Here is a 14,035-nt window from a genome sequence, read left to right as displayed (position 1 = left end):
TAGGAATCCATGAATCTCCTAAAATGATATAGGAAAATTTTTTATGTATAAGTGCAGTTTTTTTTCTGAGAAGTTCCATAGCCCATAAGCAGGATTTCAAAAGGATCTTGACCCCTAAAAATGAGTTAGCTATAAATTCTCCTGAGGATTCCTGGTTATATACAGTGTAAGGAATAATAATAAGGAAGTTGCTTTTGTGTAGTTGGAGAATCAGAAGCAGATTACAGTGAGATGAGAAATGAGAGGGCAACGAGGAAACTGCCAAGAACGAATGTGAGGAGAGAGCACAAGCTATAGGTGGATATATTCAAAGGGGTTATTTTTATTTGTTTTGTTAAGATGGGAGAGTTTTGAGCATGTTAAAATGTTTGCCATTTCTCCATTATTTACTTAATAACTCCTGGTGGTACATTTACCTTGTTACTCTCTCCTGGAAGCCTTTCACTTAAATGGGCGGTTTTCCCTTTCCCATAGTAACTCATCTATAGTTCTGTTTTGACACTTGTCTCATTGTCATAATGGTAGATTTTGTTTTAATATCTCCTTCTCTAAACTATCAGTTCCTCCAAGACTTGCATCATTTTACATGTATCCCCAGTGCCTACCTGCTATATAATATGCTCAGTAAATGTTTGTGGAATGGATATGTTAAATATCCAATTGTCTTATTTTCTGGTAAATTGCTAATTTTCTTTTTGGAAAATCAAGAAAGCTATTGCTTTGGTTTGAATCGTATCTTATATTGTGATCATTTCTATATAATGTTCTTTGAGAATGTTGGCAGTTTATTAGACCCAAACCACAATTGCCCTGAAGTATATCCAAGGGAATAGATTTAACTACCTTTTTAGTTGTTAGATGGACTTGGAATCTTTTCTCAGTTCTATGTTGATTAACGCAAAAAAGTCTTATTAAACTATTTGGGTTCTTCACTCTTCAAAGAGAAAATGGAGTTGAGCTTATTACACAAACACATCACAAATTGAGTTTTGTTTTAGACTAGACTTTTTGAAGAGAGTCAGAGTGTATGTAGTTAGAAACTAAGATCATAAAAGAGAAGACTGAAAAGATTTGATGTTTGTATGGATATGTGCAAAGAACTTTATGGAGGGAGTGGAATAGTATATTTCTTTACAGAAATTTTTCGTGGTAACTTTAGGAAAACAATAAAATGTCTGATACCGTCTTTAGATTATATCCTTTTTACTTGTATGATGTTCCCCTTAGGGTCTTATTGTTTTACATATATTGTATCTTGTCCTAAAAGAAACTTGGAGCATTTTGTATTACCTTAACTCTAAGACAGTTTATGGGAAAGGAATTTCTCTGCAGGCATCTGAATCCTGTTTGTCTTCTTTTATCACTTACACTAAGCCTGGTACCCATAGGCCAACCAGTAAATATCTCCCCAGAAGACTATAGGTTCCTTGGATTACTTTTACAAAACCCAACACAAATGCCATAGAGAGGATACTTACTAAATACTTAATTGTCTTATTTTTGAAAATTACTCATCACATATTTATGCATTACCCACTGGAGAAAATCTGGTTTACTCACATTTTATTGGTATCATTACAGAGTCAGGGGGTTGTCTTGGTTATGTCAATACACTTTGAACTATTTATTCCCTTTTTCTAGGATTTTATCTTGATGAAATTAAGTCAGAAATGTAGGCAAAGATTTACGCATGTTATCTATTTAAAATGTTTTAATGAGTTATAAAGTCTAAGTTTTTTTAAATGATGAATTGAATATAAATAACAAAGCCAATGACTTCATGTTCTCAAATAGTATAATGAGGTAGATGTGGCACCTGTCCAGGACTTCAGAAACTTCATTTCACAGGGCTGCCTAAGTGGCTCAGTCAGCTGGGTGTCTGACTCCTGATTTCAACTCAGCTCATGATCTCAGGGTCGAGAGATCAAGCCCTGTGTCTGGCTCCATGCTAGGCATGGAGCCTGCTTAAGATTCTCTCTTCCGCCTCTAAAAGAAAGAAAGAAAGAAAGAAACTTCAGTTCACAGACGTTTAGAATAGGAAGTAAAGAATATAATTTTCATTTTTGATTCTAAGAAAAAATTCACTTTTTAAAGAGCTCCCGGCTAACATTTCTTCCATACCAAACTCTTGTATCTTATGTGATCGGTTTTTCATTATTGAGCAGCCTTCACAGCACCATGTTCCCCCACCCCTTTTTCCTGTCATGCGGTAGCACTATAAAGTTTACAGTCTGTGCCGTGGTGCACGCTCTGTTTGCACGGGCATTTCAAGTAAGTAATGGTCTTCCAGTGTTCACCCTCAGCTGGTTTGATAGTGGGGTTTTGATTTGGGGTTTTTTGAAAGCACGTTGACTGAGAGAGAATAGATGTCCAATTACTCTTTCCTTGAAAAATGTTGATAATTGGGGGCGCCTGGGTAGCACAGTTGTTAAGCGTCTGCCTTCGGCTCAGGGCGTGATCCCGGCGTTCTGGGATCGAGTCCCACATCGGGCTCCTCCGCTGGGAGTATGCTTCTTCCTCTCCCACTCCCCTGCTGTGTTCCTCTCTCGCTGGCTGTCTCTCTGTCACATAAATAAATAAAATCTTTAAAAAAAAATGTTGATAATTGGATTTGAAGGGCTTTGTTCTCTGTTGCAACCTTAGAAGATAGCAACCTGTGGACCCAATGTATATCTTATATGAGTGATTCCTTGTTTTCTTCCAAGTCCAAAACATTGATTTCACATGGTAAGCCTTTAGTAAATATTTGTTGGATGAGTGAATGAATGTGAGAACTTAAGCGAAAGCCGTGACTTTAAACTGTCATTTGAAATATTTGAAAAATGATGATAATCAAGGCAGATAAAGTGACTGAAACCCAAAATTACTACTTTGCTACATTGAAAAGCTAAAATTATGCTTACAGTAGCTGTTATTTTCTTTAAATATATTACTTCTTTTTAAGCAGAAAAAAATTATGTGGTTTAAAATGAGAGGACATTATATATGAGTGGTATTTCTGGGCAATATAAATGACTTCCTTCGTCTTATTGTGCTTAGTAGACAAATTCTGTAATGTTCATCATTCTATTTAGACATTCAGTTAAGTTATGAAATATTCTTTTCTTTACTTTGATGAAACCATCCTATTTTGATTTTTCTCCTATCTCTTTTTCACTCATTTTTAAGGTTCCTTTTCAGTTACCTCTTCCTCTCACCATTCTTGGGAGTTGTTCCTTAGTTCCTGCCCCTTCTCAATTTTATCATCTTTCCCATAACTTCAACTCACCTATTCTCTGATGATTCCCAAATCTCTAGCTCCAGTTGACAACTCCCTGTTGAGCTCCAGACCCAAACTCATACACAAACCTCAAGCTCAGCATATGTAACGTTAATTCATTTCCTCCCCACTCACACTTGCCTTCTTCCTCTGTTTCAGTCATTCAGTTTTAGTCAGTGCTACCATTATCTACACTTTGTTGTAAAATGAAAGACTAGCATCATTCTCTACCTTCAGAGGGCTACCAAATCCTGTCATTTTTATCATTTAAATATTTCTCTAATTTAACTCATTCTGTCCATCATGATTATTCTTCCTTAGTTCAGTTCATCTAATTTCTCGTTTGTGGTACTTCTGATGTCTGCTGATACGTTGTCTTGCCTCTAATCTTGTCCTGTTTCAGTCCCTTTCTCCTAAGAAGCAGCAGTGAATATTTTAGATGGGTCTTGTTTTTTGATCCATTCTGATATCCTATGCCCTTTTTTGGAGCATTTAGTCCATTTACATTCAGAGTGATTATTGATAGATATGAATTTAGTGCCAATGTGTTACCTGTAAAGGTGGTCTTATTGGAGATGTTCTGTAATCCTTTCTTTCTTTTTTTTTAATGTTTTTTTATTATATTAGTCACCATACAGTACATCCCTGGTTTCTGATGCAAAGTTCGATGATTCATTAGTTGCGTATAACACCCAGTGCACCATGCAATACGTGCCCTCCTTACTACCCATCACTGGTCTATCCCATTCCCCCACCTCCCTCCCCTCTGAAGCCCTCAGTTTGTTTCCCAGAGTCCATAGTCTCTCATGCTTCATTCCCCCTTCTGATTACCCCCCCTTTCTTATGTATTCCTTTCTAGTCTTTGTTGCTTTTGGTCTTCACCCCCCAAAGAGTCCCCTTTAATATTTCTCGAAGGACCGGTTTAGTGGTCACGAGCTCCTTTACTTTTTGTTTGTCTGGGAAACGTCTCTCCTTCTATTCTGAAGGACAGCCTTGCTGGATAAAGTATTCTTGGTTACATATAATTCCCATTCAGCGTGTTGAATATATCCTACCACTTTCTTCTGGCCTGCCAAATTTCTGTGGACAGATCTGCTGCGAAGCTGATCTGTCTTCCCTTGTAAGTTAAGGACTTTTCTCCCCTTGTTGCTTTCAGGATTCTAACTGGTGGTATCTCAGTGTGGTTTTGATTTGAATTTCCCTGATGGCTAATGATTTTGAACATTTTTTCATGTGTCTGTTAGCCATTTGTATGTCTTCATTGGAAAAGTGTCTGTTCATAGCTTCTGCCCATTTTTTGATTTGTTTATTTGTTTCTCGTGTATTGAGTTTGAGAAGTTCTTTGTAGATCTTGGATACCAGTCCTTTATCTGTAGTGTCATTTGCAAATATATTCTCCCATTCCGTGGGCTGCCTCTTAGTTTTTTTGACTGTTTCCTTGGCTGTGCAGAAGCTTTTTATCTTGATGAAGTCCCATAAGTTCATTTTATCTTTTGTTTCTCTTGCCTTTGGGGATGTGTCATGAAAAAGGTTGCTTTGGCCAATGTCGCCAGTTAGAATGGCAAAAATAGACAAGGCAAGAGACAACAATTGTTGGAGAGGATGTGGAGAAAGGGGATCCCTCCTACATTGTTGGTGGGAATGCAAGTTGGTACAGCCTCTCTGGAAAACAGTGTGGAGGTCCCTTAAAAAGTTAAAAATTGAGCTACCCTATGATCCAGCCATTGCACTACTGGGTGTTTACCCCAAAGATACAGACGTAGTGAAGAGAAGGGCCATATGCACCCCAATGTTCATAGCAGCAATGTCCATAATAGCCAAAGCGTGGAAGGAACCAAGATGCCCTTCAACAGATGACTGGATTAAGAAGTTGTGGTCCATATATACAATGGAATATTACTCAGCTATCAGAAAGAACGAATTCTCAACATTTGCTGCAACATGGACGGCACTGGAGGAGATAATGCCAAGTGAAATAAGTCAAGCAGAGAAAGACAACTATCATATGATTTCTCTCATCTATGGAACATAAGAACTAGGATGATCAGTAGGGGAAGAAAGGAATAAAGAAAGAGGGGGTAATCAGAAGGGGAATGAAACATGAGAGACTATGGACTATGAGAAACAAACTGAGGGCCTCAGAGGGGAGGGGGGTGGGGGAATGGGATAGACCAGTGATGGGTAGTAAGGAGGGCACGTATTGCATGGTGCACTGGGTGTTATACGCAACTAATGAATCATCGAGCCTTACATCGGAAACTGGGGATGTACAGTATGGTGACTAACATAATATAATAAAAAATCATTAAGAAAAAAGCAAGAGTGTATTACTAACCTGCTTAAGATCTGAAGAGTCAGAATTTAAATCTAGACAATTTGGTTTCATAGCCTAAATTCATTCTTAACAGTAATGCTATATACTGGCTCCTTATGAAACAGTCTTTGGTTTGATATAATAGGAGTGGGAGACTGACAATTCTGTAGAATGTATGCTTGGCTGAAGAGGACAGTTATCACTCAGCTCCAGATCATTGTTAGCTGTGTAAGAATGTGGGTCCAGTGTTGTCAGATCCCTGTTTTTTGAGAATAAGGGGAATTTGGGACTTTTATAAGAAATATCCTATTTTTAAATGTCAGTAACTAAAAGCTAAACAGGGTAAAGGCAAACCAAACATTTCTGTAGGCTGCAGACAGGTAGCCTGTCGTTCACAACCTTTCATCTTTACCATGGAGATTGCTTTTCTAGCTTCATCTTTCAAAAATCACTACTTGTATTCTAGTTACACTGGACAGTTTACAATTCTTGTGAACCTTAGGCTTTTTCTGTGCTCTCAAAAAAATAGCTTCATCTGTCTGGAATCTCCTTTTCTTTACCTCTCCCTGCCTTCCTTATTAAATGGCTTATTTCTCTTTGTTATTCAAAACCTAACTTTCCTGGTCAGTACAGGGGGCTCTACTTTTTTTCTGTGCCCTGCCCTTGATCTCCATTAGTTCCTCCTCTTATTTTCTTCCAGTATACCATGTGCATCTGTGTAGCCATCTGTCTGTTTCTTTCTCTCTATCCAGATTGTAAGTTCTTATTGTCTGTATCCTGGCATATGTTCATCACCTAGGTGTTAGGACATTTAGAAATCCACTTAGAGCTTAGCGTATAAGCACAGAGGGAGAGCATTGATGGACTCACATTACCAAATGGTAGGAGTTGAGGGTAGTCTTAGGAATTACCAGAACCAGGGCTCTCGATACTGGCAGGGCTTTTGCCATCTTGGGTCTCTCCTCTCTGTGGATCTGTTACTTTAGACAGTCTCTGCCATAAACCAGGAGTGTGACCTCTGACACTTCCAGACCCACATCTTTATACCTTCCATTTACCTCTAGTTAGAAAGATCCCAGATAGGCACTCTGACTTGCTCGGCTATGTCAAGTTCCCACCCCAACCTATCAAGATGCGTAAGAGACAGTGCTTGTGTGTGTATGCAGGCACACACCCACTCACTCACTTTAAAATGAGGAGAGATTTTCCTTAGCAAGTGACCTTAAGGGGTCATCTGACTAAGAGTTAGCCAGGCTATGAGGAAGGAAAGAGTGTTTCAACTTGTACAGAGACCCAGTAGAAGGATACCAAATATTTCTTTTAAAAAGATCAGTCTGGCTGTAATGAAAAAAAAAATGTAGATTGCAGGGGCTAAGAGGTGATGCACAGACATCACTGTGCAGGAAAGAGTTAACATAGAAGGCCTGACTGTTAACTCTTGAAAGGCCTTGACTGGCACTCGGGAACTTTGATTTGGGGAGGGTCTCCATCATCTCCACCATCCACAGAACTGATGAGAGTGGCTCACTGGGTCTAAACTGTACAAACAGTGGTTTATGCTGAACACACCTGCTTTCCTCATGGGAGTTTAGAACTTTGATATGTGCTGGGCAGAGGATGCCTATGTGACCTGCCCCCAATAAAAACCTTGGGCACTGAATTTCTCTTAACAAATTTCCCTGGTGTCAATTTCTCACATGCTTTCACAACTTATTGTTAGAGGAATGAACCATGTCCTGTGTTATTCTACTGGTAGAGAACTCTGGAAGTTTCATCTGGACTGTGCCCAACGTGCCTTTTGCCTTCTCTGATTTTACTTTGTATCTCTTGCTGTAATAAATCATAGGACTATATGCTGAGTCTTGTGAGTCCTCCTGGTGCATCATCAGCCTGGAAGTGATCTTGGGGACCCCCAACACAACTAATTAATCTGGGATTATAGGTGTAGGCAAGAAAGGTTAGAAGCCTAGTCCAGGGTGTTGGAACTGACTTGAGATAGTTATTAAAAGTAGAATTGACAGGACTTAGTGATTGTTTTCATGTGGGGAGAATGAAATAGGAAAGTATCAAGGATAGCTTACAGGTTTCTGACTTCAGCAACTGATTAAATGGTACTACCCATTCATTAGTGGAGCAGCATAATACAATAGAAGGAATACTGAATCTGCAATAAGATGATCTATATGGATTCAAGTTCAGACCTTATTGGCTTTGTTATCAGAGCCACATCCTTTTGAAGCTCAGATGTCTCATTGAGACTATTATGAGGATTAAATGAGACATTCAAGGAAATTTTCTAAGTTACTAGCTGTCTGTAAATATTATGAATTTTAAGCTATCATTTATTAAGTACCTAATATGTGCCAGAAGCTACCAGGCATTTTATGTATTGTTATTACTGTTTTTGCATTGTTACAGTTTTAAATTGAATTTTTAAACTCTGAGTGCCTAAAATATTGGTATTTCCTTTTTTTTTTTTAACTTTAGAAGTTCTGTATTGTATATTATATTCTTTCTAAGGTTTATATCATACTAGAAGTGGATGAAGTGTTGGTTTTAAACACTGGTTCCTAGACATTGTTGTTAAGCACATAATGTCCAGTAAGGGGATTTGCCAACATTACACAGCTATTCTAAGGTTGAGTGGCATTAGCACTCTGGTCTTCTAAAACAGAGCACACTTTACGGTCTGCTAAATGCCTCTCATTTACATATTCTGTGGATGAATAAAGGAATTTTGCTTTTATGATTTCAGATCAGCTGGTAGCAAATAAAATATCACATTATAATTTTTTTTAACTACTTAAATGTTGAACAAAACCCAATTACATGTTTAAGGGAAGACATATATGTGTGAAATGATCTTGAGTACAAAATGTCTAGATTCCAAAGAAATAATGATCTTCTCTTTCTCTTGTAGACCATTTCACCTGCATTGTGAAGGTGCTTTTTACCCTACTATACACACAAGCTCTTGTGGCACTTTCAGTTAAATGCAATGAGGAAGATAGGTCAGCCTGGAAACACACGGGAGCTCTCAAAAAGGTTAGTGTCTTGTCTGAATTTGTCATTTAGTAGTTTGGTGAACTCATTTAAGTTGGGGATATGAGTGAACGAGACCAGGTGTTTGAAAGGCAAAATGAGTTATTAATAGTATTTCAATTGAAATGGAGCACTTTTAGATTAAAAAAGTTAAAAGTGTTTCCATGAATAATGATGTCTTCTGCACCTCTCTCTAAACCTTGGCCTTTTTCCCTTTTTATTTGGGCAGTTTTGTTTTGCGTTTGCTTGCAAACCTTAAACTTAGAGAAGTTATAAAAATTGTGCCAACCAGTGAGCAAGTAATAAAATATCTGCAGACTTAACTATTTTACTTATTTGTCATCTTTTCTCCTCCTTGCTCCTATTTCCAACTAATCCAAAGATGGCTTTTGACTGATCACTTGTGAATTTAAAAATCCTAGCCTTTTCTTAATTATGCTTCTTTAAATACTAATTTTTCCATGTTAAAAAAATACATAAGTGGGGCGCCTGGGTGGCTCAGTCAGTTAAACATCCAACTCTTGATTTCAGCTCAGGTCATGATCTCAGGGTTGTGGGATTGAGCCCTGTGTCTGACTCCGTGCTGGACATGGAGCCTGCTAAACATTCTGTCCCTCTCTCTCTGCCCCACCCCCCTCCCTCTCTTAAAAAAAATATGTAAGTTCTTAGCAAATTTAAAGTTTTCCGGTTAAAATTACATAAACAATTTTAAAAAGTGTGCAAGTTTAGTTAAACGTAAGTATTTTCAGTGACTTCAGAACAGAAGTGATACTATAGAACCAAAGAACTGACTTAGGAGTTTGGGTGAGAGGTAGGTAAAATAAGGAAATTACTTCAGTATTTATTTGGGGAAGTTGGTAGGAAAAAATAGTAATTGTAGTATTAATTGAACCTGTTGATTGGTTTATAGACTATTCAAGAGGTTTTATATCTTACTGAAAGGTTTATATTAAAATCATATCTACTTAAAGGAGAGAAAACTTATATATGAAATGTATTCAATATAGTCTTCACTTTCATTACTAGTTTACTCCCAAACCATAATTATATGTACAAACATTTAATACAGTGTCATCACCAAGTACATTATGTCTTAATTAGGGATATTGGTTGTTGGCCTGAATACTAGGCTAAGCTCCTGCCCCCGAATAGTTCATTCTTGGATAATTTTGCCTTTTGCAATTATCTTTCTTTTTTCTAAATACTCTTTCAATATCTCTGCACTGTAATCTGATATTTGGATTGTTAGTATTCAAATCAGATGTATTATGTTTCTATGCTGTGTCATTGTTTAAATATATTTCCTTAATAAGCTGTCTAATCATGAAACAGTACACATTTAAAACATTTTCTGATATAATTTAGGTCTAAATATGTTCATCTGATTGTTTGCTAAAATGAGACCTAATGACAGAAAATTAGACAATTGTAAATCTGTGATGGAACTAATTTAGGTAACTGTTCTGTCAATTTTCTTTCTCAATTTGATAATTATTAGCTATTTTAAAAAATAGTTAATGAAACATTTAATGTAAGGCAGATTCTTATCAGAACATAAATTAGAAGTTTATAGCCATATAAATTGTTTTTAGTGAAGGGAAACAAAAAATTATAGTATCCTGTTGGTTGGTTTGCCACATGTTGCTAGCTTTTTCTATAATAGATCTAAACATTTAGATATATAGCAGATTGTAAATAGCGACAGCAATATTTACAAGTAATGAAATATATCATTGTGATTTCTGTAACTATTCTGCATCATTCATTCCTTTCTTAAAAATTTCCTTCTTCCTTTACTTATTCCTTCCTTCTCTCACCCTCTTCTTCTTTCCTTTCTTCATTGAGTCTCACTCATTCATTCCATCCCTCATTTTCTTATCCTCAGGTATGATAATTCCAATGAAAACAGATTTTTGCCAGCTCTGATCTGGTCCAGAGCAATAAAAAATATAGGTACTATGTATTTTTCAAGGATAATAAGGTTTAGTTGTGCTGGAAAAATCATGATTACAGTTAGTATAAATTGTGTTCTTTCGGTTAGTGGAATTTCTGTTAAAAGACTATACCGGATTTCATAATCTGAGGTCCTTTCCTTTCCTTTTGTTTTGTTTGTTTTGTTTTGTTTTGCTGGGGAGTGGGACCATAGCATCCAGCATATACTCAAGGGGCTGTCACTCCCCAAATTTGAAGAACTATAATATAGAGAAAGCATCTGCCCCACACATAACTCACATCTCCCACACATATCTCTCAACCTCTGATCCTTTTCTTTATTTAACCCACATACCTTTGCCATCTCTCCCATTGGATTCTTTCTTCTTTTCCTTAAGATTTTATTTATTTATTTGAGAGAGAGTGAGTGAGAGAGAGCATGAGCGGGGTGAGGAACAGAGGAAGAGGGAGAAGCAGGCTCCCCGCTGAGTAGGGAGCCCAATACGGGGCTCAGTCCCAGGACCCCGGGACCTTGACCTGAGTGGAAGGCAGGCACCTAACTGACTGAGCCACCCAGGTGCCCCCCCATTGGATTCTTTTGATCTTGATTCTAGGTCTTTCATCCATGGGCTGAGAAATCCTCTTCTTAAGCTTTACAACCATACATGTAAATTCAAATATTGCCTATATAATAATATGCTTTCCTAAGACTTCTTACCTATGAAATTATTTTTTTGTCTAATAAATCTTCTGATCAGAAGTTCTCCATACAGGGGCGCCTGGGTGGCACAGCGGTTGAGCGTCTGCCTTCGGCTCAGGGCATGATCCCGGCGTTCTGGGATCGAGCCCCACATCAGGCTCTTCCACTATGAGCCTGCTTCTTCCTCTCCTACTCCCGCTGCTTGTGTTCCCTCTCTCGCTGGCTGTCTCTATCTCTGTCAAATAAATAAATAAAATCTTTAAAAAAAAAAAAGTTCTCCATACAAAAGAGTGCATATTACATTATATTTGACTTCCTGATCTGATATAGTATACTGCCATGTGTATGGCAGTATAAGCACTTAAGCAGTGCTTAAGATGTATTTTGATAATAATGACTTAAAAGCTGATTGTCACACAGTAACTTACTTGGATGATCTGAACATCATTTATTTTTATTGGAGGGTATTTTTCCCATAAGTTAGAAAGTATTATGACTTGGAATACTTCTCTGTTGTTATACTCTGTAAATCTTTTACTCAAGCGTATATTGAATTTAGGAAGCTTTAGGCTGAATTCTATATTTTCAGAAACTTTAATATGTCACATTGATCATAAGCAGCAAAATTATGGTAATATTTTCTCGAGTCTTCTGCATTTTGAGTTCAAGTGAACTCTGCCTATTTAAAAACTACTCTGATTAAATTAATTTTAAAAATATAATGTGTTGCTGTTTTGAATTTAGTGGGATATTGATTGTTGTGAATTATATGTAACCTGTAGGTCATCATATTTGGCAAGTGATCATCCTGTTGGTTAATTAGGCAAGGGTGGGATAAATCACATGATTTAAAGAGTGCAGTTGTAGAGTCAGGACTGTTTTTGTAGTTTAGAATTGGGACATGATAACACTACATGGCCGAATGATATGACAGAAAGCAGAGGAGTAATTTAAAGATAATGCAAAGAATCGATTATCTAGAAGGCAAGTTCCAAGGTCAAAAACTCCAACATTACCAAAATAAATTCTGTCAACTAGACAGCAGGTATTTATTGCTCAGATTTTTGTTATGCAAAGGGAAACATATAAAATACAATAGTTTCCAACATTTTGGAATTTACTGTCTAGGTGAAGAGAGTATAATAACCCATGAGAAACAATAGACTAAGTATCATCAAATAACAAATTCTGTAGTTCAGACAATTAGTGCATATCAGATTGTCAGGATAAACATATATCCTGTAATGTTTACTCAAGTCTTATATTTTACTATTTAAAAAGTATAGTTAATGAGTAAAATAAATGACATCATAGCAACGTTATTACTTTAGCCCAGTTTATACTTTACTGTAATTTGCAACAACCTCTAATATCTCAGTAAATATAAAAAGAGGCTTATTTCTTTATGTGTAAAAAACTCATTGACAGGGGTACCTGGGTGGCTCAGTACGTTAAGCATCTGACTCTTGATTTCAGCTTAGGTCATGATCTCAGCTTGTGAGATCAAGCCCCGTGTGGAGCCCCGTGCTGGGCTTAGAGCCTACTTAAGATTCTCTCTCTCCCTTTCCCTCTGCCCCCCCCCCCCCCCGCGCATGCATTCTCTCTCTCTCTCTCTTAAAAAACCAAAAAAAACAAAAAAACCTTATTGACATAAATTTGAATTTATAAATAGCCATAATTTTTCTTTTCTTATAAAAAGTATAGCATCGTTAAGCTTAATTAATTTGTAAACTGTTATTTAATGTAAGTATCTGTACAATCTTTAATAAACATATTGTCCTATATTATTTTTACATTAAATTGTTTTAACAAATCCTATTCAAGGAATTTGAGGGAAATTGTAAAAGAAAAAATTTGTGGTCCATGTTTTCTTCTATTTCATGCATGTATGATTTTGCCATTATAATGAGTGTATGTATATATTGCTTTTATTGTCTTTTTTCACATCGTATTACGAACATTTGTTCATACAGCTCAAATTTGTCATATTCACTGCCTATAAAATATTCTTTTGAGTTGATATGGCATAATTTAGGTAACTCCTTCACTTTTGTTGGTCTATTTTCTAGTTTTTCATTATTACAGTGCTGCAATGAATGTCTTGGGTGTGTAGTTATTTTTTTCTTTTAGATTATTTCCCTAGGAAGAATTTCCAGGAGTGGAAACTACTGGGTCAAAAGATATGATTTATATATGTCCATTTACACATACGTTATATAATTTACATCTGTCTTTTAAAGAAGTATTGTAGGGGCGCCTGGGTGTCTCAGTCGGTTATGCGTCTGCCTTAGGCTCAGGTCATGACCTCAGAGTCCTGGGATCAAGCCCCAGGTTGGGCTCCCTGCTCAGCATGGAGCCTGCTTCTCCCTCTGCTCCTACCCCCATTCCTGCTCTCTTTCTGTCTATCAGATAATTAAATAAAATCTTTTTAAAAATTTTTAAAGAAATAAAGAAGTATTGAAATAGTTTTACACATACCCAATTTCATCGTGAATCCAGAGGTGTACCGTTGTTATACACAGATTTTGAGGAATTGAAGTTTGCATTTGTGAAAAAATGTCACAGTTATGCCTCTACTTATTAAAAAGTGTTCTTTCCAATGTAATTTTTTTCTGTAATTTTCAGTGACTGATGAAACTAATTTTTAATTTTTTCCCAGAATACATGTGATGCAGAAAAGTCTTATGAAGTGTTACTGAGCTTTGTGATAAGTGAACTATCTAAAGGAAAGTTATACCATGAAGAAGGAACTCAGGAATGTGCAATGGTATGCTCCAGATGTAGTGGT

General features: G+C 36.8%; 1 protein-coding gene across 1 annotated transcript in view; it reads left to right on the top strand.

Moving 5' to 3' along the window:
* UBR3 (ubiquitin protein ligase E3 component n-recognin 3) overlaps nt 1-14,035 on the top strand; it is a 230,724-nt gene that overhangs the window by 194,509 nt on the left and 22,180 nt on the right. Inside the window, exons 33-34 of the mRNA XM_040644068.1 lie at nt 8,494-8,618; nt 13,907-14,014. Of these exons, the coding sequence (XP_040500002.1) occupies nt 8,494-8,618; nt 13,907-14,014 (233 nt within the window). The remainder of the gene's footprint in view (nt 1-8,493; nt 8,619-13,906; nt 14,015-14,035) is intronic.

The sequence above is a fragment of the Ursus maritimus genome, unplaced genomic scaffold, assembly GCF_017311325.1.
Source record: "Ursus maritimus isolate PB19 unplaced genomic scaffold, ASM1731132v1 scaffold_1, whole genome shotgun sequence".
Classification (NCBI taxonomy): Eukaryota; Metazoa; Chordata; class Mammalia; order Carnivora; family Ursidae; genus Ursus; species Ursus maritimus.
This window is presented reverse-complemented; position numbering and strand designations above follow the sequence as displayed.